This window comes from Lynx canadensis, chromosome E2 (genome assembly GCF_007474595.2).
Source record: "Lynx canadensis isolate LIC74 chromosome E2, mLynCan4.pri.v2, whole genome shotgun sequence".
Classification (NCBI taxonomy): Eukaryota; Metazoa; Chordata; class Mammalia; order Carnivora; family Felidae; genus Lynx; species Lynx canadensis.
This window is the reverse complement of record NC_044317.1, coordinates 7,196,569-7,214,421: the sequence shown is the minus strand read 5'-3', so window position 1 is coordinate 7,214,421 and position 17,853 is coordinate 7,196,569. Positions and strand designations below refer to the sequence as shown.

Below are 17,853 nucleotides of genomic sequence, written 5' to 3'. Positions count from 1 at the left end.
CTTGCAAGTGAGTGTGTGTGTACCTACCCAGTTCTGTAAGGAATGCGTATCCCCTTCTGGGGCTCAGCACCACCCACTAGGCCACTACTGTGTTCACTCAGATGGCTGCAGTTCACTCAGGTGACTCAGTGATGAAACTGGGCTCTCTGAGGCCCCAGCCTCTTTGCTTTGGGGGAGTTGGGTTGGATGGCAACAGGCTTCTGCCTGGGCAGGGCCTCCCCTATACTTCCTCCTCACCACAGCACGCTTCCCTCCAAAGATTGCCGCTCTTATGTCAGGGAGGCCCAGCACTCCCTTTGCTCTGAATTGGTGACTTCTCATCTCCGGACACGGCCAGTGTCCCTGTAGCTCCTATACTGCAGATGGAGGACTGAATAAATCCATGTGAATTAAGGGGTCCAGTGAAGTACTTGTGATAAAACCACACTCCAGCTTTTAGCATACACCCCCCATCGCTCCATCAGTGCTCCTTACCCCATTTCTGAGGGGGGGAGAGGGAGAGGCAGTAGTTAGGTAGTGGGGAGTCAGGGTGGAGGTGATAGGGACAGGAAAAGGATGGCTAAGGATGGGGAGAGGGTTAGAGAGAGAGTGGTAACTAGGATAAGAGAGACCACTGTGTGGTGTGCAGCTCAGGGATGGTGGAAGGTAAGACTGGATGGGGCCAAGGCAAGGACTGGGAGAGGGGCTGGGGTGGAGAGTGAGTCAGGATTGGGTAAAGGGGCACGGAGGAGTGAGAGCTGTGGTATTATGGGGAACGTGGACTTGGAGGCGATGGGGGTTATATTTAGATGGAGAGCAAGATGTGGCAGAGGGTCTTTGTTTCCCACATAATTGGTAATAAAAGAGTTGGCAGTATTTTTTTTTTCATTCGCAAAAGAGACGTGACTGCCAAAATGCTCTCAGTGTCAAGGGGCTGAATGAAATGATTTTTGGCCCTGTTAAGTTCATGCCTAGTGTAGGGCACCAAGCAGTGACATAGCCTACCCATATGTAGGCTAATCTCTGCCCAATTCATCTCCAGCCCCTCCCCTCCACCTCCCCCCCCTACCCCCCCTTAGCACAGAGCGAATGCTCTATGCGTGTCTGAGCATGTGGAGTGTCAGGAGAAGTGGCGTTTCCAGGCAGGGTCCAGGTACAGAAAGGAATCCTTTATTGGAGGTAGTTGGCCCTCTTGCTCTTAGAGATTATACCTCCTTGCTCTTATCCAGCCGATGTCTCCACCCTTGCCATTTGGGGTGGCCAGTTTATGAGCCCCCAGCTGCAAAGCCCTGGACTCAGAATATCCACCGTCTCCCCCAGGTTCCAAAGTCTTAACGCTAACCCTCAGTGCATGTGCCCCTCCACCCCCCCTCCCCCCAACGACCACCACCACTGAGAAGCCTTTGCTTCCAAGGAGACCAGCCCCGAAGGTTTAACCAAAGGAACCACTCACTGCAATGGAGTAAGCCAGAAGCATGATAAGGAGGACGATGATAAATCCTGAAATGTCCCCCCAAGCACGGCGCAGGGCAGATGTGATCATGTTCATTTTGGGGTTCAACCTGAGCAGATGCCAGAGCTTCACTGTGGACAGCAGTACCAGGAAGGCAATGATGTAGCCGAGGGCAGCATCAGCTGCTGCTGTCTCACTGAAACTGATCCCCCTGTAGGACCAAAAGGGAGGGTGAGTCTCAGAGACGGTGAGAAGCTCAGCCAGAGCTCATTCTGAGCTGTCAGGATGCTGGATCCTCAGCCAGGATGCAGGATAGATTTATCATGATCTCAGAGCCCATCACTTCCCACAACAGATCTGGGAGATATAAGGCTAGTCCAGTTCCCCAGCTATGTAATGATGAGACGGGGATGACAGAGATGGAGATGAGAGTAGCGATGGTGATGGTGGTGGGGATGATGGTTATGATACGGGATGACGACAATGATGGTGATGGAGGCGATGTGGTAGGGACGATGATGGTGGTGGAGAGGGTGATGGTGATCGTGGTGGGGATGATGGTTATGATAGGGATGACAACGACAATGACGATGGAGGTGATGTGGTAGCATGTTGATGGTGGTGGTGAGGGTAATGGTGATGATGGTAGTGATGTGGTAGTGATGGGGGTCATGGGACCATTACCTACCAGTTTTGGTTAATGGCTGCAGAGCTATGGAAGAATGGCAAAGGACGAATCCTCCCAGGGTCAAGAAGATGGAACTGAGGGAGTTCTGTGAGCCTCCCCTCCTGGTCTGGGGTTACTAGATGCCACTTCCTCCCTCATATTTGTCTGAGTGTATGTCCACATTACCCTTACATTTGAAGGAAGGATGGAAGTATCATTCAGTTTCTGTGCTGAGGGCCTGATGAACCTCAGCTGTGTTTGGCCTTCGAGACCACTGGCTGAGGCAAGTGTTTCTGTCTTTGTTTCATGGATGAGGACGAGGAAGAGTTGGCACCAGGTCACCCAGCTAGTAACATAGCGATACAACTCGTGGTGGAAGAAAAAGAGTTGGATCCAGGCCTGACTCCAAAGTCTGGTTCTTCCCGCCATCCCACCCTGCCCTTAATTCCCCTCCGTGCCTTTGTGCTTTAAATTCAGTCTTAATATTGGTGTGTCGTTCAAATGGTGTAGACCGTTATCCAGTGACATGGATGGAGCACAGGTTAAAGAACAAAATTATATGATCTCAGGTTTTAAATGCATTTAATATACATATATAACGCCTGAGTGAAAGCTGTCCTTTTCCCTAATCTCCTGCCCTCCAGAATCTTCCTTCCCTTTGAGCATATGGGGCCGCTGGTATAGATGGCAGCTTCCTCCTTTGGTTCCCGCAGCATCTTCTTCCTGTCTCTCTTAAAACACCTAACCCTCTCTTGTGCCATTTAATTGCTCATATGCGTGGAAAAGTAACTACATAAGCCCTCTTTTGTGATGACGGCTCTAATTAAAGCATGGTTCTCAGCCTTGGCTGCAGGTTAGAATAACCAGGGAGACCATGAAAATACTAGAGCGGGGCTTGTCCCCAGCACTGACCTAGTAGGTCTGGGATGTGGCCTGGGCATCAGGGTTTGATCATCTCCCTGGGCAATTCTGCTGAGGAGCCAGGCCTGGGAAGCACTGGGTTGAAAGGAGACTATGAAGCAAATCACTTGGTCTTAAAAAATACTTTGAAGGGGCGCCTGGGTGGCTCAGTCGGTTAAGCGGCCGACTTCAGCTCAGGTCATGATCTCACGGTCCGTGAGTTCGAGCCCCGCGTCGGGCTCTGTGCTGACAGCTCAGAGCTGGAGCCTGTTTCAGATTCTGTGTCTCCCTCTCTCTCTGACCCTCCCCTGCTCATGCTCTGTCTCTCTCTGTCTCAAAAATAAATAAACGTTAAAAAAAAATTAAAAAAAAAATACTTTGAAAATTCAGGATCTGGTTATAGAATGACTTATCTATTCCAACAAGCAAACGAAGCTTACAAGTTTCTGAAATTAACACAAAACTTTGGTTAATTGATTAACCAATGCAACTGAGGGTTTCATGTAATTCCACATTTTACTCTGGTTTCTGTCAAAAGTGGCAGATTTATATTTCTGACACTCAGTGTGAAGAGAACCCTCTTACTATAAGATGTTTTATAACCCATCTGAGTAAAAACCCTGTCTATGTGGATATTGAGAACCAAATATGTTTTAGGTCACGGTGAGGAATTATAAAGCGTGGTTAATGTAGGGGACAGTGATGATTTACCAAATCACACTGGCTGTTAATGGTCTTAATCATGTTAACCTAAAACTCACCACTGTTTCTTCCTAGAACTCAGGATTTGTTCTCTAAGCAGGAGTTTTCTGCAAAGGGTCAGATGGTATGTATTTGAGGCTCTGTGGGCCAGATAGTTTCTGTCCCAGTAACTCCCGTTGACAGTTGTTATCAGGAAAGCAGCCATGGACAGTATGTAAGGAACAGGTGATGATGCAGTGTTCCATTAAAACTTAATTACAAAACAGGTGGCGGGCTGGATTTGGACCCCAGGTCATCTTTTGCAGATCCCTTCAAGAGTTCAAACACCTTTAAGTTTTAGAAATGCTGTTCTGCATAAGATTTACAACCAGCTTAAGTAAAAATAAAAGCACTTCTGATAATTTCTGAACTCAAAGAACTCAACTGATATGGAGACCTTTCTGTGGAAGGGTGCCTGGAGAGAGGGTGGAACTTTTGTCCTAGACTTGGCTGGCGCCATGGGCGTGGTACAGAGAAGAGCTCAGTGAGGGTTTGTGAGTTGAATGAGACCATCTAGGGTGGAGGTTAGGAATGCAGAGTTCTTATAGGCCCTGCATTTCCGTTTCCAAATTCTGTGACCTTGCACAGACATCTTTTCTGAGCCTCAGTTTCCTTATCTGTAAAAAGGGATGTTGATAGTATTATCTTTAGAAGTTTTAGGAAGATTAAAGTAGATGAGATAATCCTTTTAAAGTGCTGTTTTTATAACAGTATATGGCATCCAACAATAAATAAGTGTTAGCTATATCAATAAAATCACTGAGTCAAGAAACACAGTGGTTTGATGTAAGGATTGGGATCCTGGAGACTTACAAGCTAGGTTTCTTGTTGTTGTTGTTGTTTCCTTTTTAATATATTTCCTCAACACTTTACTTTTAAGCAATCTCTACATCCAACGTGTGGGGCTCAAACTCATGACCCTGAGATTAAGAGTTGCAAGCTCTACCAAATGAGCCAGCCAGGCACCCCTTCAACATTTTAAAACAGTTATTTATTTAAAACTTTTTTAGAGAGAGCTAGCAGGGGAGGACCAGAGAGAGAATCTTAAGCAGGCTCAGCACTGGGCATGCATGGAGCCCAAGATTTATTTTTATGTAATCTCTGTACCCAAAATGAAGCTTGAATTTACAACCCCAAAGTCAAGAGTTGTGTGCTCTAGTGACTGAACCTCTCACACAAGGTAGGTTTAAATTACTTCTCTGCCACTTTAAATGTAGGGCTTGAAACTCACAACCCTGACTGAGATCAAGACCTGAACTGAGATCAGAGTCAGATGCTTAACTGATTGAGCCACCCAGGTGGCCCCAGGCATAGCTTTCCTGACCTCAGAAGTCATTTCAGGCCCTCTGCCATCTTGTGAATGAATGTACGGACAAAACAGCCATTATCAGGCCAGGAGGTAATTCGATCCTATGAAGGACAATCAACAATGATAAAGTGAAGACTGACCTGGCGCGCATTTCTTGAGTTATCTTTGCAGGATCTAAACCCCCTTGAGTACTCAGATACCAGACCAACTAAAAGCCAGAGAATTGACAATGCTGACCTTTGCCAGTCCTAGTGACTTTGACTTGGACTCAGCTACACTAAGATGACTTCTGCCCCGATTCCCGCTGTATTCTCCATTGCGTAGCCCCTTGAAGAATATGTATTCACCCTTCCCTTAAACTTCCCCGTTTTTGTTATTTGGAGAGACCACTTTGGGAAAGATCCTTGATGTTCTCCTTTATTGCAAGTAAATGCTTCCTTTCCTATTCTTTGGTTTGGTCATGTCTTTTGGCTGGATGGTTCCCAAGAGGCGAACCTACTTTTGGGTAATAATAACATCTACCACCTTGGGTTCTTATGAGGATCTGGTGGGTTAGTACATCCTGCCTAACAGAGTGGACCCTTTGTAAATGATGTAGGACACTTTGTAGCAGATGTAGGTTGACTGGCCTTCTGCTACAGCTTTTGGGCAGGGACCTTACCACGGTGTCACAAGGTCTTTTGTTTTGGTAGGATTTGCAAAAGTAAGCTTTGTTCCATTTTGTCATAAAAGAGCCCTCTCCAACTGTGTATGCTTCAGGCCCTAAAACCTGAATTAAGTGGTAGCTTTAGTTACTTTTTAAAGAGTGACCCGTGATCCGTGATCCTCTGAGGATCAACAGGATTTCAAAAGCCTTCCTCTGGGGGCGCCTGGGTGGCTCAGTCTGTTGAGCGTCCAACTTTGGCTCAGGTCGTTTCAACCCGTGTGGGGCTCTGTCCTGACCGCTGGGAGCCCGGAGCCCACTTTGGATTCTGTGTCTCCCTCTCTCTCTGCCCCTCCCCCACTCATGGTCTGTCTCTCTCTGTCTCTCAAAAATAAATAAATGTTAAAAAAAAATTTGTTCAAAAGCCTCCCTCTGACCCTGGGAACACAGAGCTGGAGGAAGCAGATCTAGTGTGGGAGTTGGGAGCTGAGGCAGAGCCACTTACTCCTTCCCATGGTTCCGGTAGCGCTGGATGTCACGTTCTGCCAGGACAGCCCTCTTCACAAACATCGCCAGGGCGCTCCAGCTGGCCAGGATGATGGTCAGCTCCAGAAGATTCCACTTGCTATGGAAATAGCGCCACCCTCTGTTTCCTCATGAGCTTGCCCTGAGAAAGGAGCTGGAGGTTGTACCAAATGCTGTGGCCAGAATTGTGGCTCCCCACCCCTTCCACCAAAGCTCTCCCAGCCACCCAAGATGACCCTCCAGCAGGGGTCTACTGTATCCTGGAGAGGCTCCTTAAAGCCCTGGCCCCACGTGCGTAGAGTGCCTGGTGCCTCTCCCCAGCACTATGCACAGACCCATCTGCCCCATCACCAACTTGGGCTGCGGAATTTGGAAGGCACGGAAGAGTAAATACAGCAAAAATAAGAAAAACATTTAATTCTCTCTGATGCAAAAATTGGGGAAGGAGACAGACCTCCCACCCTTTCACAGGGTATTTACTTCAGAAAACTTGTAATTGTGAATTCTTTCTCTGCCCGTTTGAGGTGCGTGTCAATCTTTTTAAAAGTTCAGCTAGCCTCAAGAATGTTTTTCTAAAGGACCTGGGAGCTTTCTGTCTGACATGTGATCATGAAGGAAGGTAGTGCCCTTCACTCCCAGTTTCCCCAGGAGGGTAGGAGCCAAATGGCAGGCACCTGGCTCCAAATTACAAAATTACCTCCTGCTGTGAATATATATGTTTATTTTTACTTTTTTTTTTTTAATGTTTATTCATTTGTGAGAGAGTGTCAGCGGGGGAGGGCAGAGAGAAGGGGACAGAGGCTCTGAAGCCGGCTCTGTGCTGACAACAGAGAGCTCGATATGGGGCTCCAACTCATGAACTGTGAGATCATGACCTGAGCCGAAGTCAGACACTCAGCAAACTGAGCCACCCGGGTGCCCCTATTTTTCTTTTGCTAAAGATAGTTAGCAAACACAAGTGGCCACCCCAATTACCAGGTGAATTTAGAGTGGACTAGTGGGATAGATATGCCATAAATCCTCTTGAGGATTAATTAGTGTTTATCTTAAGAAGGAGTATGTAATGGGTCCTATCTGCCCAGCAATATGCAAGGGTGAGATTCCTTTCTGTTTTTGGAATCTCTTAGTGGATTGCCTGGGATTGTTCCTAACTTCTAGTTTAATGCTTATTCAGTAAGAAAAGTTGTTTCTTCGAGGGAAGTGGACAGTTATTGTTTAATAGATACAGTTTCAATTTGCAGGAGGAAAAAAGTTATGGAAGGATGGATGGATGGATGGTACTGATGGTTTTTGCACAACAACGTGAGTGTCCTTAATGCCACTGAGTTGTACATTTAAAAGTGGTTAAGCGGTAAACTTTGTTATATATTATATATACGTGTTTTTATGTATATATAATACGTAAGATATAAAATATACACAATTAAAATAACATATAATATAACATAGAACATACACAATGGTATACATAATCTACCACAATTAGAAATAAATGAATAGATTAGAAATAACAAATAATAATAAAATAAATAAATTAGAAATAAATAATTTTGTTAGTTTTTTTTTTTTTTTTCCCTTGACCTTTGTGCCTTTGTGGAGAGGTTTTCTAGATTGGCCAGAGACTTTGTTTTTAATTCTGTTTCCTCATCAGGTGTTGCAAGTCAAAAGGAATTGTGCTGTGTAAGTTCTAGGCCTCCCCCACTATCCCCCCCCCGCAACCCCCACTAAAGAGAATCTTCTATTGTCTGTTCTATTTCCCTCCTCCTACTCACTCTTATGGAGGAAGGACTCCTGTTTGGCTAAGTACACCTCCATCATAAAGGGACGGAGAGAGATTTTAAAAATTGCTTAAGCGGGGCGCCTGGGTGGCACAGTCGGTTAAGCGTCCGACTTCAGCCAGGTCACGATCTCACGGTCTGTGAGTTCGAGCCCCGCGTCGGGCTCTGGGCTGATGGCTCGGAGCCTGGAGCCTGTTTCCGATTCTGTGTCTCCCTCTCTCTCTGCCCCTCCCCCGTTCATGCTCTGACTCTCTCTGTCCCAAGAATAAATAAACGTTGAAAAAAAAAATTAAAAAAAAAATAAAATAAAATAAAAATTGCTAAGCAGTATTTTGAGAAAGATATGAGGGTTTTTGGAAAGAAGCATTCTGAAGCAGCTGCAGGCAGAGGGTGAGGGCAGCCCAGAGGTGGGTAGGCAGATGGGCCTCCTTTGATGTTCTAGAAAAATGCAAAGACTTAGGTTGTTCTTTGGTAACTGTTCCCTGTTTGGTTTGAACTGGCGATGTTCAGAGACCCTGTGAGATCCAGGTTTATGAGCCTCATGGTGAGGCAGAGTGTCAAGTTCAGGGGTTAGACTCTCTGGGTTCAATTTTGGCCTTGGATAAATTACTTAATGTCTCTGGACTTCAGCTTCCTACTCTGTGAAATGGAGCCAATAGAACCTTTCTCTTGGTATTATAGGAGAAAATCCATGCAGCATTCTTAGCGCAACGCAAATCACGTGGTAGGCACTCAAGGTATCATCCTTATTTTCAAGCGTTTGTCGTGGCTGTTGAGCAGGGGTTGGGGATGTCCTTTTAAGAGACCTGATTTGCATTTTTGGTGGGGGAAGGGGCAGGCCATATCCCAAGCTTCAAATGAGCTCCCCGCCTCCTCAAATCCCCATCATTATCAATGTCTGTACCTTCATTTTGCAACATGGTTGTAAAAGTGGCAAAGGGGATTTTTTCCTAATTCCCAGGGACCACAGGTGAACCAGACCACAGGGAGCACAGTCACCTGTCTCTGTCTCCCACCTATGACATTTTTGGAAGGTCTCAGTTCCTCTCCCTTCCCCATCTGGGAAGGACCAGCCTCTGAATCTTAGTTCCTGAGAGGTGCTGAAAGTTGGTCCTTGAGCTGGGTGGGTCCTCATGACTACAGAAGGACCGGAAAGTTGCCATGGCAAACAGGCAGACAGAACCTTTCCCTCTCCCTTCCACTGGCCTCATTCCAGGGAAGGTGTGTGAGATGGGACAGGCGCACTGCCACCTCCAGCCCAGGGAGCCCTAGTCTACCCCTCACCTGCACAATCATGTAGTAGAGAAGGAACAGGAGGTAGATGACCTCTGCTGCTACCACGAAGGGGTGCCAGCCATCAGTGAAGGGGTACAGGCGCAGGCTTTGCAGGTTCGCATGTGCAAAGAAGGTTCCTGGGAAGAAAAACACGTTCTGCTCATTACTGGTCACCTGCCTGCTCAGAGCCACCGCTTCTGACCGGAAGTCATCTGTGCCATGATGCAATCTCAGGCCCTTCTTAGGACTGGCCAGGGCAGAAGAGAAGATAAAGGTCGTTCAGACCCAAAAACCCAAGGGACTGGACAGGGACACATGGGGGATGCCAACGACAATGCACTTGTCAAAAAGGTTGCCGGGAGCTGCACGGGGAGAGCCGCCCCCTACCCTCTGCATCTGGTAGCCTCCATTTGTGCCCTCAGTCACCTCCAGCCAGAGCATAACTGCCCACTTAACATTAATCTGCTCCAGGCTGGCTCACTTTTTTTTTTTTTTAACTTTTTAAGTTTATTTATTTTGAGAGAGACAGTGTGAGTGAGGGAGGGGCAGAGAGAGAGGGAGACCAAGAATCCCAAGCAAGCTCTGTGCTGTCAGCACAGAGCCTGACACGGGGCTCGAACCCACGAAACCGTGAGATGATGGCCTGAGCTGAAACCAAGAGCCAGATGCTTAACCAACTGAGCCACCCAGTTGCCCCAAGGCTGGCTCACTTAAAGCCAATTCACCTAAAAAGAGTTCACTAAAGACCGATTCATCTATTGACCAATATGCCTAAAATTCAACCTTCTTTTGAATCACCTTTCATCCATTTGTGTATCTTTTCTTTTTGGCAGATATTGTAATGATATTTTAGTTATCTTTTAAGAAAAAAACCAATCTGACTAATAAGGCTACTGCCTCTGAAGACAAAGCCAACCCCAAGAATGGCAGAATGGAGAGACACAAACAACCTGAGTCCTTGCCGACATCGGTGGACTGCTTGAACCAACCAGACCTGACAACCACCCCTCACTTTTCATCTTTTAGAAACATGTAATTTAATCAGGTGTGTTTGGGAACAAACTGTTTAATTGGTCCTAAGAGCTGCAAAGGTGGCAAAAAGAAATAGAATATAAGTATACAAATAACCATCCCCCCCATAAGGATTTGATAGAAGTGCTTGACGATGTTGTCAGTGGCCAGTGATCATAGAAGTTGAAGGCCTTTTGCTTTTCACTTTACACAGTTCTGAAATTTAAAGAACTATAGACATGTATTAGTTTTATTAAAAATGTAATTTGATACTAAAAATCATTTAATTTTTAAAGGAGAGGTGGTTGAATTTTAGGAAAATTGATTTATTAGCTGAAGAGGCTTTAGGGCCGCATTTTCAGTAGATTTTGAAAGCGTTAAAAGAGGGAGGAGGGCAGGTAATGGGGAAAAAGATCAGGGCACAGTACATCTAGTTCAGGGAAATGTTTTTGAAGCTCTTGTGTCTTACGTGTATTTGTGTGTCTGTGTGTGTTGGAATATGATGTAAAATGTACTTCATGCTGTAGGTTGAGGTACAGAGTAGTAAAGTATTATCTTAGATGAAATTATCTGTTCCCAGGTTGCACCCTCCCCAGCTCTTCCCTGCCAGCCCCTCAACCTGCCTCCCCCAGATTGGGAAGCTCAAGAATATGAGATGCTTTCAAACCCCAACTGCGTTCCCTTAGAGTGTCTTGGGAGACAGGCCAGAGAGAAGTGAGGGCAACTAGGAATAAGGCTGGTGCAGCCCTGGAGCCTGGCCTTTGGGTGCCTGGGGACAACCAAGACCCGCCCCGAATCTCCCAAACAACCATTTGCCCTGGAGCTCTGGCCCTGGGGCACCAAGGCCCAGCCTGGTCAGGAGCCCTGGCCCAGAGGGAGGGGCGTCTGTCTTGCAGAACGCAAGTGGGGTCACAGGCGAGGCTGCCCACCCAGGGCGCCGGTCTCCAGGGTCAGAGTGATGATGCAGAACAGATTGACATTGGCGTTGTAGACCGTGAACTCCACAAAAACGGCTCTGGTCAGGCTGTCCAGCCAGGTGTTGTCAAACAGGTACTGGAGAATTCTGTAGGAAGAGGAGTATTTAGAGACATCTCCATCTGCAGTGGCTCCCTACCCGCTCTGCCCCGGGAGAAAGCCAGGGCTTCCTGTGGAAAATTTTCCCTCTGACTCAGCTCCGCACCCTGGGCCACAGGGCCTTGGGACTGCTCCTGGGAGTGATCACAGTTTCCCACCCATGGTGCAGTGTCTTGGCACCCATGGTCTCCTGGCTGTCAGAGCAGAGGTCCTCCAAGTGTGGTCCCCGTACTGCATCCGCCTCTTGTGGAAACTTGTTAGAAATGCAGATTGCCAGGCCCCACCCCAGATCTCCCAGAACAGAAACTCTGGGGGCAGAGCCTGGGGATTTGTGCTTTGATGAGCCCTTCCTTGGATTGTGATGCTTTTTTTTTTTTTTTTTTTTATTGTGATTCTTTTTAAAGTTCGAGGATCACCGAGTAAGAGGAAGTGCATAGAAAATCAGGAGCTTAGGTAGTCAGCCGCCGCTGTTGAAATCTCTCTTGGGCTGGCAGTTCACATAAGACCAGTTTCTGGAGGCCTGCCCACTGCTGTTGCGGAAAGAGCATGTACTACATGGACCTGGGTTCAAACCCTGACTGCCTTGCAGGCAAACTAATAACCTCTCCATGACTCAGTTTCCTCCTCTACAATGGTGTTGACACCAGCTTGTCAGGAACATTGTGAAGAGAAAGTGTGTGTGTGTGTGTGTGTGTGTGTGTGTGTGTGTGTGACAGCAATAACGATGGACCTATTTTTAAATATTTTAAAACATGCCCTGTCTCCAGTGGGTCTGTATCCTGCTTGGTGTACAGAAGAAAGAGTATCAGTTGTTCCAAGTGGCAGGAAAACACCTTTTGTGCCGAAAGAAACTATCCCTGACCTGTCCTTAATCCCAGGGGTCCCCTGCCAGTTGTTCTCCTTGGGGATTTGTTACCAGTGTTCCTCGGTTTTGTAAGAATACAGGGAGGAGACTGAGGTTCACGTGGATTCACTAACTTGCCTGGGTCTGCAAAGTTAACAGGAAACTGTGCCAGGGTTTAACACCTCTGACGCTCGAACCCTCGAGTGTGCCGGGAGAGGTGGTCTGCATGTGCCCTGCGTGTCCTTGCACCACCATGTTGGGTGTTCCAGGAGTGCAGGGTCCTCTCTGGGCTTTACCCAAGCCATTTCTCGAGGCTGTGTTTATAGTGAGCAACCTCAGGAGACGAAGGTGAGATGGCATCCTTCAGACAAAGAGCAGGCTTGCTTCTGCTACCGTAAAAACAGTGAATGCTCCAAACTCTGTGTTATTCTCTGGTCCTGTAATTCACTGTGCATAGCAGAATTCTGGGTAAGGTGAAGAGCCTTAATCGCTTCCCGTCTGCCTGGTGGTGGACAGCTTTGTGTGGTTGGTGGAATTCCCCATCCCTACACTGGCTCCAGCCGAGGCCACCGGACTCAGCCCACGAGCCTGAGGGTGCTGGAGAGGGACCTCCCCTCCACCTGGGAGACTGCAGTGTCCAGGGGCCTGGAAATCCCATCTGCATACTTCAGAGGCCCCCAGTCTCTCCCCATAGCAGCGTGAATGGACTTGGCTACACCCCCCAATCAGACCTGGACTCTAGCACCTGGCTTTCCTTGGCCACATGTGAATCAAGTGAGTCTTACCTCGATGTGCTTCTGCGATCGGTCCCCAGGGGGGCCACGTAACCGCCTCCCCGGTACATGGTTAGTTTGCCCCAGAAGGGATACCCTCGGCGCTGGCTCTGGCTCTCGTACTGCCAAGCCCGGGAGAGGCCGCTGCTGTTGTTGAGGGCGGAGGCATTCCAGCCTTCCCCATAGTCTGACAGGTCTTCAACATCCAGGGAGTAGGGTGCACGGCACCCATGACGAGAAGCCTGCATCTGTGGGGCACGAGAGCAAGAGCTTTCCCGGACCCTCACTTGGCGAATGTGGGCACTGCCAACCAGCCTGGAGTTGCCATCAGTGACAAAGCCTGGAGATGAAAATCCAGTAGGTCAGTGTGGCCATCAAAATCATTTTCGCGCATTCCAAGTTCCCCGGCCTGGACGCTAACATGAACTTCAGTGTAGCCGTCGTGAAATAGTCAAGAGTAGTTCATGGCCAACCATAGGACACATTCACCACCATCTCCCTACTTAGGCGTCATCCAGTTCCCACATAACTTCTCTTGAGGAATGGTACGGCCCCCATCCAGTCATCACCTTGGAGACCCTTTGTGCCCTTTCCCTCACTGCGCACATCCCAATCGTCAACAAGGCCCGTCAACTCTCCGTCTTCAGTGTTGTCTGCAGCCATGCCCCTCTCTCCGTCACCCTAGCCCATCACTCCTGCATCAGCCCCATCATTTCTCCCTAGCATCCTAACTACTCTCTGCTTCAACTTCCACATGATTCCAGAATGATCCTTCTTAAACACAGAGTTGGTTGTTATTCTCTCGTGGAGAAACTGTCAGTGGCTTCCTGTTTGCCTAGGCATAAACTGTGGACTTCTGAGGCCCTTCATGATCTTGCCCCTGTTTCTGTCTCCTGCTTTGCTTCTCACTGGTCCTCAACTCCTAGCCTACACCCAGTGCTTTATAATTCCAGGAATGTGCTGTGGCGTTTCAGGCTTGCCTTTTCTCATGTTACCCCTTCTGCCTGGGTTCTGCCTCCGTGTAGCCAATTCGTGCTTGGTTGTCTCTCGTTCAGGAAGTCCTCCACTCTGCACCCAGGGAGCTTTAGGGCTCCCGTCTTGTGCACACACAGCCCTCTGAGGGTCGCTCCTTCAAAGCATATCGCCCTGTGGTTATCGGTTGTCTGTAATGCTGATGGTGACAGTGACCCGTGCCTGTTCTCGGGAATATGCACAAGGGGGCTGACACACGTCCTGGGAGAGGGGAGAGTACCTGGGTAGTGACTGTACAGGTTGCTCACGAGGGTGGTGTTGGCCCATGTGAAGAACTCCTGGAAGCCCAGCACGGCCGAAAAGCCTTGGGTGAAGCTGTGCTCGAGGTGTCTGTTGAAGTGGTAGGTGCTAGGGTCCCTCTGCCCGTAGGCGACCAGCAGCAGCATCCACAGGAAACCCAGATATGCTGGGAAGGGAGGCATAGCCCTGGTCACACAGGGGCCCCAGTCCCAAGCCCAAGGCAGGAAATAGAATGGCGTATAGCAAGGCCTTGTAGACCAGCTACTCGCCAGCCCCCCCGCCTCCCCCCAGTGACAGTGGAACCAATCCGTAGACAGCAGAAAGGAGTAAAGTCCACAGACCAGAAGCCTCCTGCCTGGGTTCCAATCCTGGCTGCGCCACTTCCTATCCATGTGACTTTCACAAGTGACTTACCCCTCTGCCTTACTCTCCTTGTCTGTGAAATGGGGACAGTTCTATTCACAGGGTTGTGATGAGGGAGTCAATAAATTAATATTTATAAACCACTTAAAAATAGTGCCTGCACAGAATTTATGCTCCATAAATGTTTCTTAAAAAGAGTCTTTTAAAAATGGGCCTCTGCCATGTTGCAATGCTGAGGACAGAGCAATGAAAATGACCGTTGTGTTCCCTGCCCTCAGGGAGGTTACCTGTAGACAGGTGAGCGTGATGTAAGGGCCCTTTAGGTACAAAGATTTCGTTTAGGATGCCACATATCAAAATCTTAGGGGGATGCAGAGCCTTACTGATCCAGAATCTCTGGGTCCAGAGCCTAGGAATATACATTCCAGCAGCCCCTGCCTGGGATGAATTGGGACTCCGCCCGTACCCCTTTGCTCTCTTTATTCCGTACATGCTGCTACTTCTATGCAAGCTTCCCTGCTCTCCATTTGTCTGGCCGTAATGTGCTCAGCCAGTGGGAAGGCAGGCTGGGAGTGCTGCAGGGTCAGTGTCCTCCCTGGAAGCAGCCCTCACCAGTGACCTGCGAGTGCCAACTTGGGGCCGTGTACTACATACTCCCACAGAGGTCCCAAGCAGGACTGAGCTCCAGTTCCCACATGGAACCCACTCGTCACCACATCTTCTGTTGCCCGCCTTCTCTCTTCTGTACTTTCCTTTTCTCTGCCAGTGGTTCCCGGGATCACCTCCCCAACCAACTGCTTGTACCCAAATCTGCTTATGGGAGAACCCAGACTAAGATATACAGAAGCTCCTGGTCAACAGGAGCTTGGGGAGCTTTTCTGAAGACACCCACTCTTTGGGCTGAGAATAAAAGAATAAGGAATTAGCCAGAAGGAAAGGTAGGGAGGAGGGGAGGCACATTCCAGGCAGGTTAGATTAGCCTGTGCCAAGGCCTGGGGTCTGCAGAGGGCAAGGAGTCCCAGGAGCTGTAGAACACGGTGTGACAGAGCTCAGGGCACACGGGCCAAAAGAGGTGACCCAGGGTGGGCAGAGCCACAGTAGGGAGCTCAGATTTTACCCTAAGCTTCATGTGAGGCCACCAAAGGATTTTCAGCAGGGGGAAGAAGCTGGGGCGAGTTGATATTTAGGAAAACAGGCCCAGAGGCAGTGTGGGTCTGTCAAAGATTGCACCGTTGGCTGTTCAAGTCTTTGCTGACAACCAGCAAGTGGGGAGACTGCTTGTGGGTGACCTTGCTGCCTACCCAAGATTTCTCTGATGAAGGCAAATGCCTTCTGTTCCTTGAGGTGTGTAGTTTTCATCTTCTCGATGTCAGTAGCCAGAGGTGGCTGGTAGATGTCCTTTCTGCTGCACCTTCGTGCTCGGAACAAGGCAGAGGGGTCTGTGAAAGCAAGGACACAAGGACTGTCCCCCAGGGGGCGGTGGAGCTGCCCTCTGCTTTTGCAGCCAGGAGCCATTTCCCAACACTGCCCTCCACGCCTCCGCCCCTCCATCCCCACACCCAGAATTCTGCCCCTTCTCCTTCCACGGAGAATTCTCCTCGTACTGAAAGCACAACACTCCCCCCGCCCCCCACCCCGTGCTCTTGGACTCTGAGATAGATCCCAGTGCTCTGAAATTTTGATGGATGGAAGAAGGAGGGTAACTAATATTTCCAAGTCCTGTCATGTCTAACTAAGTATCTTCTTTTTCCAAGCCACTTTACTAAGCTGTAATTTTCGTAAATATTCCCATTGGAAGTCTACAATTCAGTGATTTTAGTAGATTTATAGAGTTGTACAACCATCACCACAACCTCATTGTACAACATTTTCATCAACCCAGAAGGTTCCCTCATATCCCCGTGAAGTCAGTCCCCACTCCCACCCTCAGCCCCATTAATTTGCTTTCTGTCTCTATAGATTTTGTTCCTGGGTATTTCATATAAATGGAATCATGCAGTGCATTGTTTCTGGTGTCTGGTTTCTTTCACTTAGCATAATGGATTGGAGTCCATCCATGTTGTTGTGTAATTAGTATTTAGTTCCTTTTTTTGGTATGGATATACTCCTGTATGTTTTTATCCACTCATGTCTGGATTTTTCCTAGTTTTGCCTATTATGAATAATGCTGCTATGAACGTTCATGTACAGGTGTTGGTATGGACGTATATTTTCATTTCTCTTGGTAGATTCCTAGGAATGGCCATTTGGCTGTTTCAAATGAACCCGCTGTGGACATGTAGCTACAAATTCCTGCATGAAAATAAGTCTTCATGTCTCTGGGATAAATGCCCAAAAATGTAATCGCTGGGGCATACGGTAAGACCGTTTTTAGATTTGAAAGGAACTGCCAAACTCTTTTCCAGAGTGACTGTACCATTTTACATTCCCAGAAGCACTGTGTGAATGGTCCAGTTTCTCTGCATCCTTTTCAGCATTTGCTATTATCACCGTTTGTCACTTGAGCTATCCTGATAGGGGTGTATTGTCCCCACTGTCTTTTGAATCTATGCCTTTCTTTCCACCCCCACTACCAGTACCTATAATCTGTTGTCTGGACCTTTCCAGTAGTCTTTTGTTCATTTGACCCAACACTTCTGGTCTCCTAAAAGCAGTTATAGTAATGTTTCTCAAACCACAAGATAGATCATGCCTCTCGTATTTAGCCCTCCAAAACCCCAGCATTGACCCAGGTGCTACAAGGCCCTGCTCCCCACCCACCTCTCTGCCCTCATTTTGTTTTTTCCTCCCTCCCTTCTTCGTTCCTTTCTTAGAGAGAGTGCACACAAGAGAGTGTGCGGGGCAGAGGAAGAAAGAGAATCTCAAGCAGGCTCCATGCTTGGCACAGAGCCAATTAGAGGCTCGATCTCACAACTGTGAGATCATAACCTGAGCCGAAGTCGTAGGCTTAACCGACTGAGCCACCCAGGTGTCTCTGCCCTCATTTTGAACCATTCTCCCCCTAATTCCCTATGCTTTGGCTACACTGTCAGTAGTCCTACAAAATGACAAGCCCTGTCCCACCTCAGGGCCTTTGCACGTGCCCAATGTGCAGTCCCTCCCTGCACCAGGCTCCAGGAACCAACGGAGGCACCACCTCAGCAGAGAGGCCTGCACTCTCCCGTTCTCTCCATAAGTTCTCACATTGCACACTTGCATGTCTGCTTGTGTTGTTTACTTGTTTAATGCGTCTCCCCCAGTGGGCTG

The 17,853-nt window shown here is 48.3% G+C and overlaps 1 protein-coding gene across 1 annotated transcript in view; it reads right to left on the bottom strand.

The window, feature by feature from the left end:
* The window catches only part of PKD1L2 (polycystin 1 like 2), a 95,886-nt gene that overhangs the window by 2,715 nt on the left and 75,318 nt on the right, over positions 1 to 17,853 (bottom strand). The window contains 8 exon segments of the mRNA XM_030299226.1: positions 1,433 to 1,643; positions 6,198 to 6,334; positions 6,336 to 6,359; positions 9,280 to 9,407; positions 11,211 to 11,344; positions 12,985 to 13,312; positions 14,225 to 14,410; positions 15,909 to 16,046. Coding sequence (XP_030155086.1) covers positions 1,433 to 1,643; positions 6,198 to 6,334; positions 6,336 to 6,359; positions 9,280 to 9,407; positions 11,211 to 11,344; positions 12,985 to 13,312; positions 14,225 to 14,410; positions 15,909 to 16,046 — 1,286 coding nt within the window.